The 17,793-nt window shown below is 38.8% G+C and overlaps 1 protein-coding gene across 1 annotated transcript in view; it reads right to left on the bottom strand.

Moving 5' to 3' along the window:
* Positions 1 to 17,793, bottom strand: part of LOC126470864 (trithorax group protein osa-like) — an 80,818-nt gene that overhangs the window by 29,281 nt on the left and 33,744 nt on the right. Inside the window, 3 exon segments of the mRNA XM_050098880.1 lie at positions 8,760 to 8,934; positions 9,557 to 9,679; positions 10,315 to 10,473. Coding sequence (XP_049954837.1) covers positions 8,760 to 8,934; positions 9,557 to 9,679; positions 10,315 to 10,473 — 457 coding nt within the window.

Here is a 17,793-nt window from a genome sequence, read left to right as displayed (position 1 = left end):
TCACCTTTTTATGATCAGTGCTGCTAGTACTTTTTATCCGGTATTAGGAAACCAGGAATCAATGTTGAAAGGAAAAAATACAAATTAGCAAATTTTCTTCTGGAACTAGCAGTCAGTTTTATCCCAAAAGAAGGTGAATCCAAACATTGATTTTATAGAGTGTAACAAAGTAATCAGTCTACAGAGGTGTAAATCCCATGGAGAGACACTTTCTTGTGGTATGTTGTCTGAGTTGTGGAGCTCTCTAGATGCTAAACTGTTTCAAAATGTATCACACACAGACAAAATACATGTAATGTGTATGATGCGTTTCTTTTTTCAGATGACATAAACATGGTATTTTAATACAGATAATCCATGTTTTCATTTGATAAGATAGAATACAATAAATCTTTACATATATTTCAATAAACAAATGTCTAGATTTTTATGGAATAATTCAACGTATTTATTTTATTGTTCCAAAGAAGCAAGTTTTCAGAAACCTTCTAAAAATGATAGTGTGGATAGTCTGAGATAGACCTGAGAGACCAATCTTGAAAGTGTTAATAATGATCTATTTGTCACAATGTATTGTCCTTAACTATCTCCTTAAGTTGCAAGCAAGTGTCCAAGTGAACAGCTCAGAATTTGAATGTTAAAGTGCCCACAGCAAATGTTCCACTGTAAGGCTTTAAGTTCCAATAAAAAGAATTTTAAGGTCCAGAGCCATTAATTATTACATCATAAATATAACATCCACAAAATGATTTAAAATGTTTGTTAACAGACACATGAGAGAGATGGCAGAAATTGCAAGAAGTTCTTTGAGCAAGGTCAAAGGTTGCAGGCATGATAATCTGTAACTAAAAGGTGTCACAAACAACATAGTGAACACAGGGTTGATCAGCAACTGTAGCATACACATAAACAAGTACTTAAGTGCAGAACAAAACTAAATAACTATACACAGAATAACTGTCCCACTGAAATTATTTCTGCTATCTGAACTTGGTAAGTTACAGACTCAAAATACCCTAAAGCAAAGCAACTAATAATGAATTTTCTTATTTAAAGCCCTCAGGTCAATCAAATGAATACAGGCAAAAAAAGTGAGTACCAAATCCATGACAATTTTTCACCACAAAACAAATGGAATATTATATAAAACAAGCCAGTTACTTTCAGAATGAATTTTCACTCTGCAACAGACTATGCACTGATCCTTAGAACTGTGTGCTGGATCTCTGCCTTTTGCGTCTGATGTATGAACAAATAAATCACAAGGTTTCCAAAAGTGTGGGCATGTCACATACAGCTGTATGCATAAGAAGCACGAATTTCCCAAATTTAGTCCATACACTCATAGCAATTTTCCCTGTATTTTGTTGATGGTCACAGAAAATGCAAGTCACAACACAAACTACAAACATTTCAGTTTGAATGGCATGTCCATTAGAGAATCATTGGGATGTGTGACAACAGTGCATCTTCTCCTGTAAATTTTCCACTTCAAACTGAAGCTTTGATGATATTGTTCAACATCTTTTTCACTGCAACCCTGGTGCTGTTGCAAAGTAGTGATGGATTTATGTTCCACAGAAGAATGATAGGCATGCCACTTTTCAATGTTGAAATGTGTCGTGGAATGCCTGGCAAATTGAGTTGAATAATTAAGAGCTTTTTCTTGATTCATTACGGTATCAATGGACTCATATGTTGTCACTCTACCAGGTGTTTCATTTTAGATGCAGGAATTGACGGCACTGACATCATTGGTATTGTCTGTTAATGTAGCACTTGCATGAGCAACTAGTGATTTTTGTGATTCTGTGTGATATTTGGTAGAACTTAGTGAATCAGTTCATCTGTAGCTGCTGTGATTTTATAGAAGTTTGTTGACAATGCATAAAGTTGTGCAAATTCATCAATTGCTATTTAAACATTCTAGTATCCAACAACTGTTTTGCAAATGTCCAGCAGATGCTTCATGTCGTAATTGCACATGTTAATTGGTCTTCAGAAATCAATGTCTGTAAATGTTGTAATAAAACTGATGATTTGAGACATGAGTTAATGTCATCAATGGCTGTTTTACATGGGATAACTGGTGGATTTTCCAAAATTTAGTTCCTGGCAAGCATTGCACACTTGAAACACACACATACGTGACCAATTACTATTCCCAGTTTTTGGAAGGTTGTCGGGCCATGTAGACTAATTGACAGTAATTGCAAGTAACAGCATGCTGCATTGTCTGGTGAATGGTGTACTGATGGCCTAAGATGTCAATCAAACCTAAATTGGGATGTCTTGAAACTGCTTTGCACTGTTTGTATTGTTTAAACTTGTTTTCTCATGCATTCTGTGAATAACATGTTGGCACTTCAGATTACTGTCTTATGCATGTAACATCCTCACACATTGAAAAAAAAACACAGTTAACATTGTTGGCAAACATGACAATGCTCTTGCACATGCATTTTCCATTGTGAAGTACACACACTGTCAATTTTCAAGGTGCACTGTCAAATGAGTAACTATTTGACATTGTTCATGGATTGGAAATGATAAAATGCACCATACTATTTCATTCCTACTAATGTACCATTCCAGTTGATAGTGGTCGGTTCCATTTATAGGTGCTGTTGCATTTACTGCTCCAAAAATTGCCATATCATTTCCTCCATTGAGATATTTGCAAATGTACTTTATCAGTTTCCCTGAATTGCAATACTCGACACTGACGAGTGCTTTGTATGTTTTTGAGAGTAATGGCGAGTACAGAAAAGCCCAACAATTACAGAGTTCAGCATCATTGTTTCATACTTTTTAAGTGATGGATTTGCAGCCATCTTCAGTGGAGTGTCGTGTTACAGTGGATATCCTTCAGTGCCACTGGTAGTCAGTCTCAGCAAGTAATGCTCCTAGGTATCATCTCATTCATTTCCCATTAGATGTGCATGGAGAATGGTTGTTGAATAAGCCACATGGACCATAAATAACATTTTGGTGACAACTTCAAAGAAGTCCTGATCACTGGTGATACCTGCTGTTTCTGCAGAGATGACACTATCAACCTGACATTGAGAGATCTTTTCTGTCAACTAAGGCAAAATGTTTACATGTGACAATTATATTTTTCCATTAAATGGAAAACAACCAACAGCATTTCTCTTCAAAACCGTGATGCTTGGAAATGAAATCCACTGAAGATTTCAATTTTTGTTTAAAGCCTTGGAGAAATATAATGATGATCCAATGACAATTGACTAGTTAACAAAAGTTCTTTTATTTTATCTTGTGTAGGATTTCATGTGCATGTGATTTAAAAAGTTCTGTGTGGGCCTATGCACAAACATGTGTTATTGCATCTTGTGCGTACCCATGCATGTGCTGTGGACTACCTATAAATGTGGCCAGGAGTGTGACCATTTTGCTCAATTCACTGGGATTCACATTGCCATCTTTAACAACTGAAGCATATAAATGAAAGTACCCTTCAGAATGCAACTTGGTTTCATGCAACTGATTGTAGAGTTGTCATTAGGTTTGGATTTTCCCATACATACAGACAATTTCAGCATTTTCACAAATCATCATCAAAATGGCACTGACTGTTTTCCTAGTTTGCTATAAATGTATGTATTAATTCAGAAGCCTCAAAGAGTATATGCAGGGTGATTATGATTGAAGTACCAGTTTCAAAACTCAGTAAAAACCTAACCAAATTTGTACAGATTATTATTGAACAAGGGGAAAATGTTATGAATAAAAAATTATGACTAGATGGGACTGAAAGTGGCAGAATAAGCAAAATAAAAGACACAGGTAACAGCTGTTCCTAATTTTGAACCTGAGATGCTCGGCATGCATGTCTCAAAGCAGTATTGCATGATACTGGTAAAGCTCTTCTACAAGAACAGTGATGTGTGCCAGTTGGGCTGAGTTGGGTTGTTTGGGGGAGGAGACCAGACAGCGAGGTCATCGGTCTCATTGGATTAGGGAAGGATGGGGAAGGAAGTCGGCCATGTCCTTTCAAAGGAAACATCCCGGCATTTGCCTGGAGCGATTTGGAGAAATCACAGAAAACCTAAATCTGGATGGCCAGATGCGGGATTTAACCATTGTCCTCCCAAATGAGAGTCCAGTGTGCTAGCCATTGTGCCATCTCGCTTGGTGTGTCAGCTGCTTTGCAGAAAGTTCCAGGTGCTGAAGGGTACAAAAATAGGCATTGGTCCAATTTTTGCCAAGGTTCTGGAGAAAATTATTATAAAATTCAAAAAGACAGGTTCTTCTGTAGTAAAGTGTGGCACAGGGAGAAAAACAACTGATCAAACATTAGTTGAAGTGACCACAGCATTGCAGGAGAGGTCACAAGGTGGTGTGTAAACATGCAGTGCATGGGGAATTGCCCAAACTTTGGACATGAATGTGAGCATGGTGAATAAATTTTTATAAAACATCCTGCATTGCTATCCACAATTTTACCAATCTTCAGGAGTTGCTTCATGCTGACTTACCAATAACAAAAAAATTTCTCTAGTGTTCTTACTTGCATGAAAGTGGACAATGAATGGCCATAGAACATTCTGCACACAGACAAAACCCATTTCCAACTACAGGGACATGAAAATACACAGAATTGCAGAATATGGTCGACGGGAAATCTGCTCACACATCAACCGTTACTGCTTCAATCTGCAACAGTAACTGCATGGTGCAGGTTGATAATATAAAGACCATATTTTCTGAGGAGATGGGTCCTGCAGGGCCTGTTACCTGTGCCATCACAGTTAAACACTGAATGCAAGGTGGTGCTCCTCTGCATATTGCACAGTCAGTGATGAAGATGCTGCAGAGGCACTTTGGAAATGCTAAAATTATCAGCTGTCATTTCCCTACAGCCTGGATGTTCAGATAATTTGATCTTTATCTATGTGACTTCTGTCTGTGGGGTAACCTGAAAGATAGTGTTTAGTGCTCTGATAACAAACACAGCTGATATGAATGCACACATTGAGCACCACATTCTGAACGTGAACCATGAGACACTCCAATCTGTTGTGCAACATGCCATTTTTAGATTTCAACTTGTGGCAGGAAACGGTGGACAGCAAATTGAACACATCTTGCGCCAGTCCTATGACATGCTTTTTATGCCATTTCTTGGCCTTGTGAAAACTAAAACCAGATGTCATTGTTGCTTTTTATGCAGTTTCTGGTCTCTGGACAGTTAAAAACCAATTTTTCCCATCCGACTTAGTACAACCATGTCGCAGTGGATGGGCTTTGCTAACTTAAAGTACCACAACTATTGAATGCCAAACTTCTGCCATCATTACATAGTATGGTTGGTTTCATATGCAACTAACATCATGGCTGTCATATTGCGATTCATCTTTTGTTAGTAGCCAAAATCACTTACATTATGACGCTTAAGGTGCTGCCTAGTGGTAAAATTTTCATCCCCCCCCCCCCCCCCCAAAAAAAAAAAAAAATAACGTTTCCCCCGTCTTCAATAATGTTCTATTGATATAAGATGTCATTCTGAGCAATGGTTTTTTTTTTTTTTTTTTTTAAATTTACAGCATTTCGAAAATGGAATTCAAATGGTAATTACCCTGTACTTTACAGTGGCTCCCTGTTCTGAGATACACCTATCAAGATTACTGCTCAGAGGCAAAAACAAAGGCAAGAGTTTAACATTAACTATGTGGGATTACAGTACACAATTATCCATTTGCAATGAGATGACATACCAACAAAGGATAGAAGTCCTCTAATTTCTGTATACATTACATGTCAACAGATAAAATGTATTTCTCTGAAAATTTCTGGACAGCAAAGATGCAAGAGATAAGGTTTTACAGCTTTGTAGCAAGAAAGGGAATAAATAATATAACAGCAATTACCATGTTTTGATTAACTTTAGAACATATCTTAAAATTCAGTATCAGAGAAATCATTCAGATCAGTGGTAACACTGTCTACAGAACTTTCTTCTGACTGTGCAAATTTTCAGTGTGGTGTAAGCCTTTCACTTGAACACATCTCCCACAGTTACAAGATCAATCACTTCCTGGAGCAAACTCTGCACATTTTAAATTCATTCCGCATGTGTAATTTCTGGATGTAACCTCTTCTTGCACTCACCTCCTCATGATAAAGATTGAATTTGTTGGAAAGGAGTATTAATTTTGCACATTTCTTCAGTTAGTTGTATCTCGCAAAGCACTTATTGACAATTTGTTCAAAGTCTCATCTATTTCAATCACACTTCAATAATAAATACAAATAACAATATACATTTATTGTCTAAGTGCAACTGAAATAACAAAGACTGCAAAAATGTCTGTTTCCTTTCATGGCGAACACTTGTAAACTACTACTGTCTTTCAAATCTTGCCAAATGTGACTGTCGTTACGTCAGGTCTTCAACACACACAAAATTTTTGATCCAACATTGGATTCTTCTTTGGATTGTAAGCCTTATCACCACACTTTATGTATTTTAATCCCAAAAATTTTACAATTCTGTCTATCAAATGAAGGCCCCCTGTGAAATCATTTCATGCATTTAAGACATTAAGACATATGCCACTTGTGGCTTATAGGATATGGACAACAATCACACAATTCTAAAAAAGTGAGATGAAAAACGTTTTTTTCTAGAAATTGTGCAAATTATGAACACAAGTCTTCTTTCCTTAATATACTTGAAACTTCTTGGCAGTTTAGAGCCATACACTAAACCAGGACTTGAACCGTCACCTTTTGTGGCCAAGTGTTCTAGCAACTGAACTACTTGAACATGAATCACGATCGGCCCTCAAAGCTTCACTTCTGGCAGTACCTGATAATATCCTTATTCTGAGACAAAGTTCCATATCAATCATACGTTTCCATTCAGTATACTTCTGCACATATTCTATTTAGTATCTAAGGTGAAAAGGCACATGCTTTTGCTGTGGCAATCTGCTGTCTGGTCACGATTTCTTCTCCTCTGGGACTCTCTTTAAAATTGCATGAAATTCTTAAATACCTCGTATGTGATCCTTTCATTTTCCTCTGTGCGTACTGGAATTTAGTAGCATTAGCTAACAAACATGAGCAAGGAAGTACTCAAGAGGAATCTACATTCTCCTTGCCAATTATTTAATCCAGTGACTACATAAGTGACTCAAAGTCACAACACAGTTTGAAAGCCATACTAACAGCAACTGCATGAATCAAGCATAGTATTACTAAATAATACATGTCAGTGATAGGTATCACCTGAGTAACTGTTGCTTTTTATGGTGCTGCCTGAATGACAGCCATGTCATAATTGACACTGTGTTAACTGTATGCATTTACTTCCATGGACTGAATTCTAATTGGCATTGGCAATTACAGAAGAAGAAAGTACAAGGGTTGGGGGAACTGACATTCTCCTGGCGACTGCCACAACTGTTGTATCCCAGAATATGTAGTCATAACTTATCTTGTGGAGAGGAATGGTCCTGGTCCTGGTGGTGGTGGTGGTGGTATTTTCAATCCACGTCTGCAATGTAATGCTTGTCACATTTTTATTTCTAGTGGGAGTCAATAGAAAATTCATGTTGCGGCACCATAAATAAAATACTTTTTTTAACCTTTGTTACATGGTTCATGTCAGTCAGTCTGAACTCTCATGCAAAATTCATTTATGCCATCTGCACACTAGTTCTCTCCCTCTCCCCCCCCCCCCCCCCCCTTCCACCATACAGAAATAAAAGAACATCAAACAATACTGTAGAGCAGTAAACAGAGACAGCTCCTTTGATTGCTCTTCATATTACAGTTGTTACATTACAGTTTGAATGTTGTAAGCAAAAATTTGTAGTGGAGAAAAAACAATGCAACAATTACTTTACTTCACACAGACTGGGTATACAGACTTAAATACAAATTAGTGAAGAAAAACAAATGCAAAATGCATGGAGTTAAAACATCATTACTCAATACAACAACAACAGCTCAACATACTAAAAAAATTTCAAAAAAGTGCAAAGAAATAAATCTATGGGAAGAAACAGTAGATGGTAAAATATAAGCAGCATCTTACAGCAACAATTCAAATTTTGATTATGTGAAATATTTTAACATCAACTTTACCTCAGCATAGACCAAACAGTGCAGACAATATTCCATTTGTTGGTAATTCTATGTAAGCCACTTACCACAGCTTAAATGTGTTGTGGTGGAGTTCACATTTTTCATTCCCCTGCGAAAATGGCAGAGGAACAGAGCACAAATAGTACACTTGTAATCCTCTGGTGAGAATGACTACACCACTGCACAGGAGCTTGCACAAGATTCATTCATTAATATTACACATTACCTGCAGTTTCTTTCTCCAAACATAAACATTTTCCAGGAAGAACCACTCTGGCTGTTCTCCAGAGTAATAAATAAACACAAACAAAAATATCTGACCTTTCTCTCCTCCAAATATGAGGCAATTTTATTACCATTCTAACCCCCCCCCCCCCCTCAGTATTGTTTCACGACTGCTGCCTCACTACACTGTCCTCTCATATACTTCGTTGTTTCCAACTAAGGGATGTTTACCTTTCAGAGATCTGTGGTACTTCTCTTTTCTATTCTTCTGAAGCAAAAATTAGTCACAAATGCATGTCAGTGAACAATACAGAACAATACATATCCTGACAACATATTACAAGAAGTCAATATCAGATCACTCCATGATAAAATACATGCACATGGGTTTATATACTGAGGAACTCGAAGCCCACCTTTCAGCCTCAGAAGCGTAGGGAGGATACATAGGCCGAGCAGGTGGATATGAGCTGCTGGGAGAGTACTGCTGATTGAATTCCTGCCCCATATTCGTTGGTTGTCCACGACTATGGGGATACTGATCCGGATACTGAGAGTACCCGGACTGGCCTTGATAGCCTTGCTGAATTCCTGCAAAAATTCATATTAACCAGAGTACCATTCCAAAACTGTACTATATTTGTAGTAAATTGTAATCAGTGTAATTTGGATATTCTATATATTGCAAATTAAAAGAATTACTGAGATGAGCAACTTACTGAATTTCAATAACAATCAATGCAACAATTACTTTACTTCATACAGACTGGGTATACAGACTTAAAGACAAATTAGTGAAGAAAAACAAATACAAAATGCATCGAGTTAAAACATCATTACTCAATACAACAACAACAGCTCAACATATTAAAAAATTTTCAAAAAAGTGCAAAGAAATAAATCTATGGGAAGAAACAGTACAAAAAGAGGTAAACCAGCAAGCAAGCAACAACACTGGACAGAATCACACAGAAACCATTCTACAGTTAGCCACCCATTCCCTCCCATGTTTTAGGAAACAACACAATTCCCTTTATGAATTTTTGCCACTCAAGCTAACATATATAGGCAAATTAACAAGGAAATTAGTTTTCTTAGAAGATTAAAGTGTCAGTTCATGCTGACGTGTGAAATGGAGAAAAAAGTAATAAACAGAAAGCAAAAGGAAAACTCACACTGAAGCATGCGACCAAGAACATCTAGGGAGGGTTACCTTGGGGACGAGAGGGGCCTCCAGAAGGGCAGTAAGGATTGGGCCTCTGCCCAGTCGCCATGTCGTCAAAAGGGTTGGAAACGCTAATGTTATCCCCCGCACCTTGCGTCGGCACCCCCACACCTAGCACAATAAGCAACTGCTGTCACAAATTCCCCCAACAGGTTGCAGTCAAAATCAAGTTATGAGTTTTACAGATAAAAGCAGAGAAGGAAGATCAAACTTAAAAGTATGTTTTCTCATGGTCTCCATAGCTACTAACAAAGCAAATTATAAACACAAAAATGCAAAGCAATCTCTTACATTATACTATATTTTACAAATTAAGCTCAAAATGAGGCACAGATGTAATACAAAATAAAGTATCAATAAATGCCTACCCATGAGGAGCACTTTACTTTCAGATTATGATAACCCTAGCTTTCTCCCCCTTCAATGGCACCAAAGAGTGGTCACACACCTAAAATAACAAATATAAAAGCAACAATTCCTGCCAGAACTTGCTGGTCTACCTCAGCAGGGGAGAAATATTTATCCAGCAATCTGAAGCAGATATCTACATGTGACATAGTATTTTGATACTGAGTTTATAAAAAATGAAGATTGTGCATTACGAATTTATCAGAATTTCAGATTTTTGCCTCTGGAAATTGTACAAAAGCAGTGCAAACTGGACTCCTCAGAAGATATGGGAAATAGTCTCTTAACTGTAATATCAAAATATTTTCTATCAAATCTTATAAAGGTTTAAGACTTACCCGGGTGGGGCGAAGGGGCATTTGTTTGGGAGGAAGGCCTTTGCATTGGTGGAGAACTGTAATCAGGTGTGCTTCCTGGTGGGTAACCGTAACTGTATCCATCCATGGATGCTCCACTTGAACCAGCTGCTGGAAATGAATCCTGTGAATTTGATGAGCCTGTAATTGAAAGAATCCTTTATCACACACAAATGCTTCAACAAGTGAAGTACAATAGTCGAAATCTGAATCAGTAATTGCTCCAAGTATTCACAAACTACAGAAGTGTCAAATTGCTTTTTATAACAATCTGCTTAATAGTCTCTCAAAAAGATTTCATATTAAAGTAAAGTATTACCTTTTCTCAGCAAGGAACAGAAAAAAAAACTGTGTGTAAATTATAGGAACATACATTCAGTCAGTATGTGAAAATGTCGAAGGTGTTATACAGGGAAGTACATTTTTCAGAAATTTCTCACCAAATCATTAGCACAGCAAAATAACTAATAATGTTTTGTCTTGGAATTATCACTGATTCATGCACATGCACATAGAGACCTGTCAACAAGTCAAAGAGGACAATTAAATTAACCATCAACATGAACTTGCTGAAAAAAGGGGAGGTGTTGAGGAGCAGATGGGGAAAGGATTCAGCTGTGGCCTTGTTTAAGGAGCTTAGGGAAAGAAGACAATGGTAACTCAAACAGCGCTAAATCAAGAAGTTTGGATTGTAGACTTGAATATCAGCAGCCCCAACATAAAGTGGGTCCAATGTATGAATCTTATCACTCAGTGCTAACAAAGATCCACGATGATCAGCATTAGTATATATACAAAGAGAGGGGAAAGGGGCTACATCGCGAGTACTGCTGCATATTTAGCAGTCACAGTGGACACAAAATTCTACAAGGCATTCAGACCAGGACCTGCATATTAAGATGTTCATCAAATACTGGGACTGTCTGCACGTGCTGAGCTATTGAATAAAAATCAGTTTGTTATGTGGCAGGAATTGCTCCACTATACAAAAGCTGTTCTTTTCCATTCTGTTTGGAATTATAATTCTGGAGGGAACTTTATAACATATTTGGAGCAATGCTGTACAAAGGCTTACTGAAAAGTACGCCTGCAATGATTTTTTAAATAAAATTAATGTTGTTACCATTCTACACTTTTATTCTTTGTGTCTACATATTTGCAACCCTCTGCCACTAGAGGGCTCCGAATTGTAGTGTACAGCATGGAAGTATGTAATGTAACTGTGTGCCACTAGAGGGCTCCGGATTGTAGTGTACAGCATGGCAGTATGTAATGTAACTATGTCGGTGTGTGAGAAACTGAATGCTGTAATCGATTTTTGAATTTGAAGAGTTCGTCCAACCTCTTCTTTAGCATGACAATGCCAAATCACACACGAGCACAGTGAAATCTGCTGTAATCCGATGCTTAGGGGGATCACTGTCGGTCGATCGTCCTCCACACAGTTCTGACTTGGTCCCATCTAACTTCAATCTTTTTCCAAAACTAGAAGAACACCACCGAGGCCTTCAATTTCATGCTGATGAATCATTGCCAGTAGAGGAATAATATCTCTATTATTAACTGTTATTCCATTCTAAAACAATGCATGGAAAAAACCAACAACTATACCTTTCCGTGCAAGCTCTGATTTCCCTTATTTTATTATGATGATCATTTCTCCCTATGTAGGTCAGTGTCAACAAAACATTTTCACATTCAGAGGAGAAAGTTGGTGATTGAAATTTCGTGAGAAGTTACTGTGACTGTGAAAAAGACCTTTGTTTTAATGATGTCCACCCCAATCCTGTATCATGTCCATGACTCTCTCCCATATTTCTCGATACTACAAAATTTGCTGCCCTTCTTTGAACTTTCTCAATGTGCTCCATTAATCGAACCATGTAACGATCCGACGCCGTGCAGCAGTACTTCAGAAGAGGATGGACAAATGCAGTGCAGGCAGTCTCTTTACTAGATCTGCTGCATCTTCTAAGTTTTCTGCCAATAAAACACAGCCTTTGGTTTGTCTTCCCCACAACATTTCCTATGTATTTTCTTCCAATTTAAGTTGTTCGTTATTGTAATTCTTAGGTATTTAGTTCAATTATGGCCTTTAGAGCTAACTGACTTATAGTGTAACCGAAGTTTCATGGATTCCTTTTAACACTTATATGGATGATCTCTCACTTTTTTCTTGTCAAGTGCTGCATACTTAAAAATGATTTAATTACATAATTGATAATGGCACTGGCAGATGATGAAAATGATGTCATGAAGAGAATGTGGCACATCTTTATGTTACATTAGCATACTGGGGAAAAAATTAGTCACCCCCCAAAACAGTACAATGCTAATACTGCACAACATTTCTAGCTTTCACAATCACTCCAGTTTTGCAAGGAAGAGAACCAGTAAGTTTCTTCAGGTGTGGCATACCTAACTGAAGCCACTCAGTTATGGTTAAATCCTGTATAGCTACCAAAATGTGGGGAGGCTGACTGTCATTTCACCCATTATTCCAAACCTTCCCACACAGTTTCTATGGGATTACCATCAGATGATTTAGTACACCAACTGAAATGCAGTAAAGCCCCAAGTCTTCATCAAACCAAGCACATATGCGTGAAACCCAGTGAACACAGCTGTTATTGTGTTGAAAGAGGGGAGTGTCCACAGCATTCTCATCATGACTATGAGGAAAGGGTGACATTTAGTCACTCACAGTGTTGAAATCAACATCCCAGCTCATGTTCACAGTAACCCGAATGGGGGATTCCAAGTAATGGTACGAAAAAATACCACCAAAACATCACAGAACTACCTCTTGCCTCCACACACTGCCTCATCAGGGTGTCACTGCCCCCAATGCCTTGCACTGTATAAAAGAGGTCAAATCGCAACTCGACAGACCACACTACTCACCTCCATCCTGCTGATGTCCAGTTTGTGTGTGTTGTCCGCCCCATTAGCTGAATGGTCAGTGCATTGGATTGCCACACACGGGGGCCCGGGTTCGATTCCCGACTGGGGCGGAAGATTTTCTCCCCTCAGTGACTGGGTGTTGTGCTGTCATCATCATTTCATCCCCATTCTCAACACGAAGGTCGCCCAATGTTGCGTCACACTCAATAAGACCTGCACTTGGCGGCAGAACTTCCCGACTGGGAACTCCTGGCCACTGACACCATACGATCATTTCCATTTTTTGTGTGTGTTTGGTCCACTGAAGAAGTGCAGCTTTATGTACCGCTCTGAGCAATGGCCTCTCATGAGTTACACAATTCCAAATGTTCTTTGCACACACTTCCCTTCATATAGTTTTCTTTGAAACTGATTGAGATGGACCACAGCTCACCCATGGCACCAAGCCATGTTAAATTTGAAACCTATCATCATTGAAAAGGCACAACACTCACCTCTGGACCCTGTATGTTAAGAGCTTTTTATGACCACTGTTCTTACACTGTGAGTGATAAACCTGTCAATGAACCACTCTGCCAATGATTAAAACCAACTTTCCGTATGCTATCATTGAACGTTATGAATACTGACCTACTCTCAACTCTGCTAAATTACTGCACAATCAATCTCTCAATTTTCTTTAAAATCTTTATAGATTTACTATCACATCAGAAGTAACTAAAATAACAGAATAATGAATGGAAGCATATGGTTTATCTTGTCATTTCACAAGAGTTTTCAGAATGTGTTATTTGTAGAGAAAGAATGAGACAACCAATGCCTACATAAGTCAAATGCATCAACTGATACTAACTTCCAAAATGTATCATCAATCGTTAACTGGTACACACATCAAAAAAAGTTTTGCATCACCCCGGTTCCCAGAACTCCTGAAGACAGATGGTGAATGGGGATATTGTATCATAGACACAGTCCCTTTGACTGTTCAGAGATGCCACTAAACACGCCCAAAGATGTAAACAACCATGCATGGACACCACCTATTAGATGGAGGGTGTCCGGCAGCTGATCAATTCCAGTCATCCAACCAGGACGGAGGTACACAGCTCATGTTTTCTGTAGTTCAACCATGCCTAGACGGCCAATACCTTGATTCGATCACATCTGCATTGTTACTTTATGCCAGGAAGGGCTCTCAACAAGAGAAGTGTCCAGGAGTCAAAGAGTGAACCAAAGCGATGTTGTTCGAACATGGAGGAGATACAGAGAGACAGGAACTGTTGATGACACGCCACGCACAGGCCGCACAAGGGCTACTACTGCAGTGGATGACCGCTGCCTACGGAATATGGCTCAGAGGAACCATGACAGTAATTCCACCATGATGCACAAAGCTTTTCATGCAGCCACAAGACGTCATGTTATGACTCAAACAGTGTGCAACTTCACTCCTGACATCCATGGCGAGGCCCATCTTTGCAACCACAACACCATGCAGTGCAGTACAGATGGGCCCAACAACATGCCGAATGGACCTCTCAGGATTGGTATCACGTTCTCTTCACCCATGAGTGTCGCATATGCCTTCAATCAGACAATCATCGGCGACATGTTTGGAGGCAACCGGTCAGGCTGAACGCCTTAGACACACTGTCCAGCGAGTGCTGCAATGTGGAGGTTCCGTGACGTTTTGGGATGGCATTATGTGGGGCCAACGTACGTCGCTGGTGGTCATGGAAGGGGCCGTAACGACTGTACAATACGTGAATGCCATCCTCCCACCAATAGTGCAACCATATCGGCAGCATATTGGCGAGGCATTCGTCTTCATGGACGACAATTCACGCCCCCTTGTCATCTTGTGAATGACTTCGTTCAGAATAACAACATCGCTCGACAACAGTTGCCAGAATTTTCTCCAGACATGAACCCTATTGAACATACCTGGGACAGATTGAAAAGGGCTGTTTCTGGACAACGTGACCCACCAACCACTCTGAGGGATCTACTCTGAATCGCCATTGAGGACTGGGACAATCTGGACCAACAGTGCCTTACTGAACTTGTGGACAATATGCCATGATGAATACAGGTATGCATCATTGCAAGAAGATGTGCTACTGCATATTAGAGGTACCGGTGTATACAGCAATCTGGACCACCACCTCTGAAGGTCTCACTGTATGTTGGTACAACACACAATGTGTGGTTTTCATGAGCAATAAAAAAAGGTGGAAATGATGTTTATGTTGATATCTATTCCAATTTTCTATACAGGTTCCAGAACCGAGGTGATGTAAAACTTTTTTTGATGTGTGTATTTTGAGATTGGGGCAAAAAATAAAATATCCATTTCACTTTAAACACAAGAATAACAAAATTATGTTTGTGGGACAAAATTTCTGTTTATTATAATCCCCCCCCCCACCACCACACACACACACACAACCTCTTTCTCAGCTCTCATACGACAATGACTGTGTAGATGTGTTAAACATAAAACTACATTCTCTGTGCCATTTAATAGAGCACATGGAATGATAATTTAGTCTGTGTACACTATTTAGCTTGTCGATATGTCTCAAAGAGTCACTTCAAAAGTAAACTGTGTGCACTTTATCATCTTAGGGCAAGGCAGGATGTCTAAGTGGGAAGATGCCCACCTGCTAACATACATCACAGTAATGTCATTTGTACATCTGTCACGAGACAGGAGAGAGAGATATGCCTTGTTGTTGTCATTGACAGTTAACAGTACTAGCTAATGTGTCTAACATATACATTATGGCTCATATACAGGGTGAGTCACTAACTATTGCCACCTAAATAACTCCAAAAGTATGATAGAAGCCGAAAAGTTTGTGGGACAAAAGTTGCATGGGAAAAACAGGGACCATAATATGACGTTGGTTTTTTGTTGCTATGTGGGGTCACTTCAGAGATATGAAGGTCAACTTTGTTTTTTCAAATGGAATGCTATAGTTTGGTACTTATTTTCTGACAGTGGCTATCAAGACGAATCCAATGATGTGTAATAGTAAGGTCTTTGAAGGTCAACGAAGGTCACAAAGGTGGCATGAACGTCCATTTACAGAAGATGTTGTAAGTGATGAACATTGGTATCAATGCAGTGCTGCAATATTCTTATCATGGATTTAGTGATATTCCTTAACACTTTGGCACTTATCGAAGCACATGCTCTGACAATTCTCTCTCGCATATCTTCAGTGTAGTTGGAATGTCTTTATAAACTATGTCTTTTACGAATCCCCACAAGAAAAAATCCAGAGGCGTCAAGTTTGGCGAACGAGGCTACCACGACACATTTCTTCCGTGTCCAATCCAATGATTTGGGAATTCTCTCTGCAACTCATTTATAGCCATCAGCGAAAAATGTGTCGGACACCCATAGTGTCGATACCACATTCTGTTCTTTGTTCCTGAATGTATTTCTTCCAACAACAGACTTAATGTTCCTTGCACGAATGTGGTGTACTTCCTACCATTAAGATTTCCTTTGATGAAATAGGTGCCTGTAATTCTGGCCTCTAGAATCCCACACCATACATTCAGCGACCACAGTTTTTGGTGTGCAACTTGCTGCAGCCAACATGGGTTTTCAGTTGCCCAATAATGCATGTTATACAAATTAACATTTCCACGGTTCGTGAATGAGGCCTTGTCATTAAATAAAATCAAATTCAAAAATGTGTCATCACTCTGAATCTGAAATTGAGCCCATTGGCAGAATTCAATGTCACCCATACAATCCGTACCAGTTAATTGTTGGTTGAGACTGATATGGTAAGGATCATATTTATGCAGAACACGAACAACACTACTCTGGCTCATGCCAGATTCCCTTGTGATTTGATGTGAACTAACACAAGGATCTCGAGCCACAGTGGCAAGAGTACCAATTTCCATTTCCTTGTTAGTAACTTTGCTTTGCCGGATATGTTTCCCATGCGTTAAAGACCCAGTTGTTCTCAATTTATTATACACACATTTAAGTGTATGACATGTAGGGTGGGTACATGGAGGATATCTTTCGGTGTATAAATATCTAGCTCTCACTGAATTTCGTTGGCATTCTCTGTAAATGAGAAGCATATCGATTTGTTCTTCGAAGGAATACATCATTAACATTCGCTTGATTTGACATTACTAGTCTTACAGTTTCTGTTAGTGTTTTATTGTGAAACCGTCGAATGGTGTTTACATGTCAATGGTACATTAGATGGATACGCATATTCGGTGAATATTTATTATTTGCACAATATACAAGAGAGAATTGTCAGAGCTTGTGTTTCAATCAGTGCCAAAGTGATAAGGAATACCACCAAATCCATGATGATAAGATTGCAGCACTGCACTGATACAAATGGTCATCACTTCAAACACATTCTGTAAATCGATGTTCATGCCACCTTTTTGACCTTTGTTGAACTTCAAAGGCCATAGTGTTACACATCATTGGATTCGTCTCGATAGCCACTATCAGAAAATAAGTACCAATCTATAGCGTCCCATTTAAAGAAACAAAGTTGACCTTCA

Source organism: Schistocerca serialis, chromosome 3 (genome assembly GCF_023864345.2).
Source record: "Schistocerca serialis cubense isolate TAMUIC-IGC-003099 chromosome 3, iqSchSeri2.2, whole genome shotgun sequence".
NCBI classification, from domain to species: domain Eukaryota; kingdom Metazoa; phylum Arthropoda; class Insecta; order Orthoptera; family Acrididae; genus Schistocerca; species Schistocerca serialis.
Note: the sequence above shows the minus strand (reverse complement) of the source record. Positions and strands in the feature narration are given on the sequence as shown.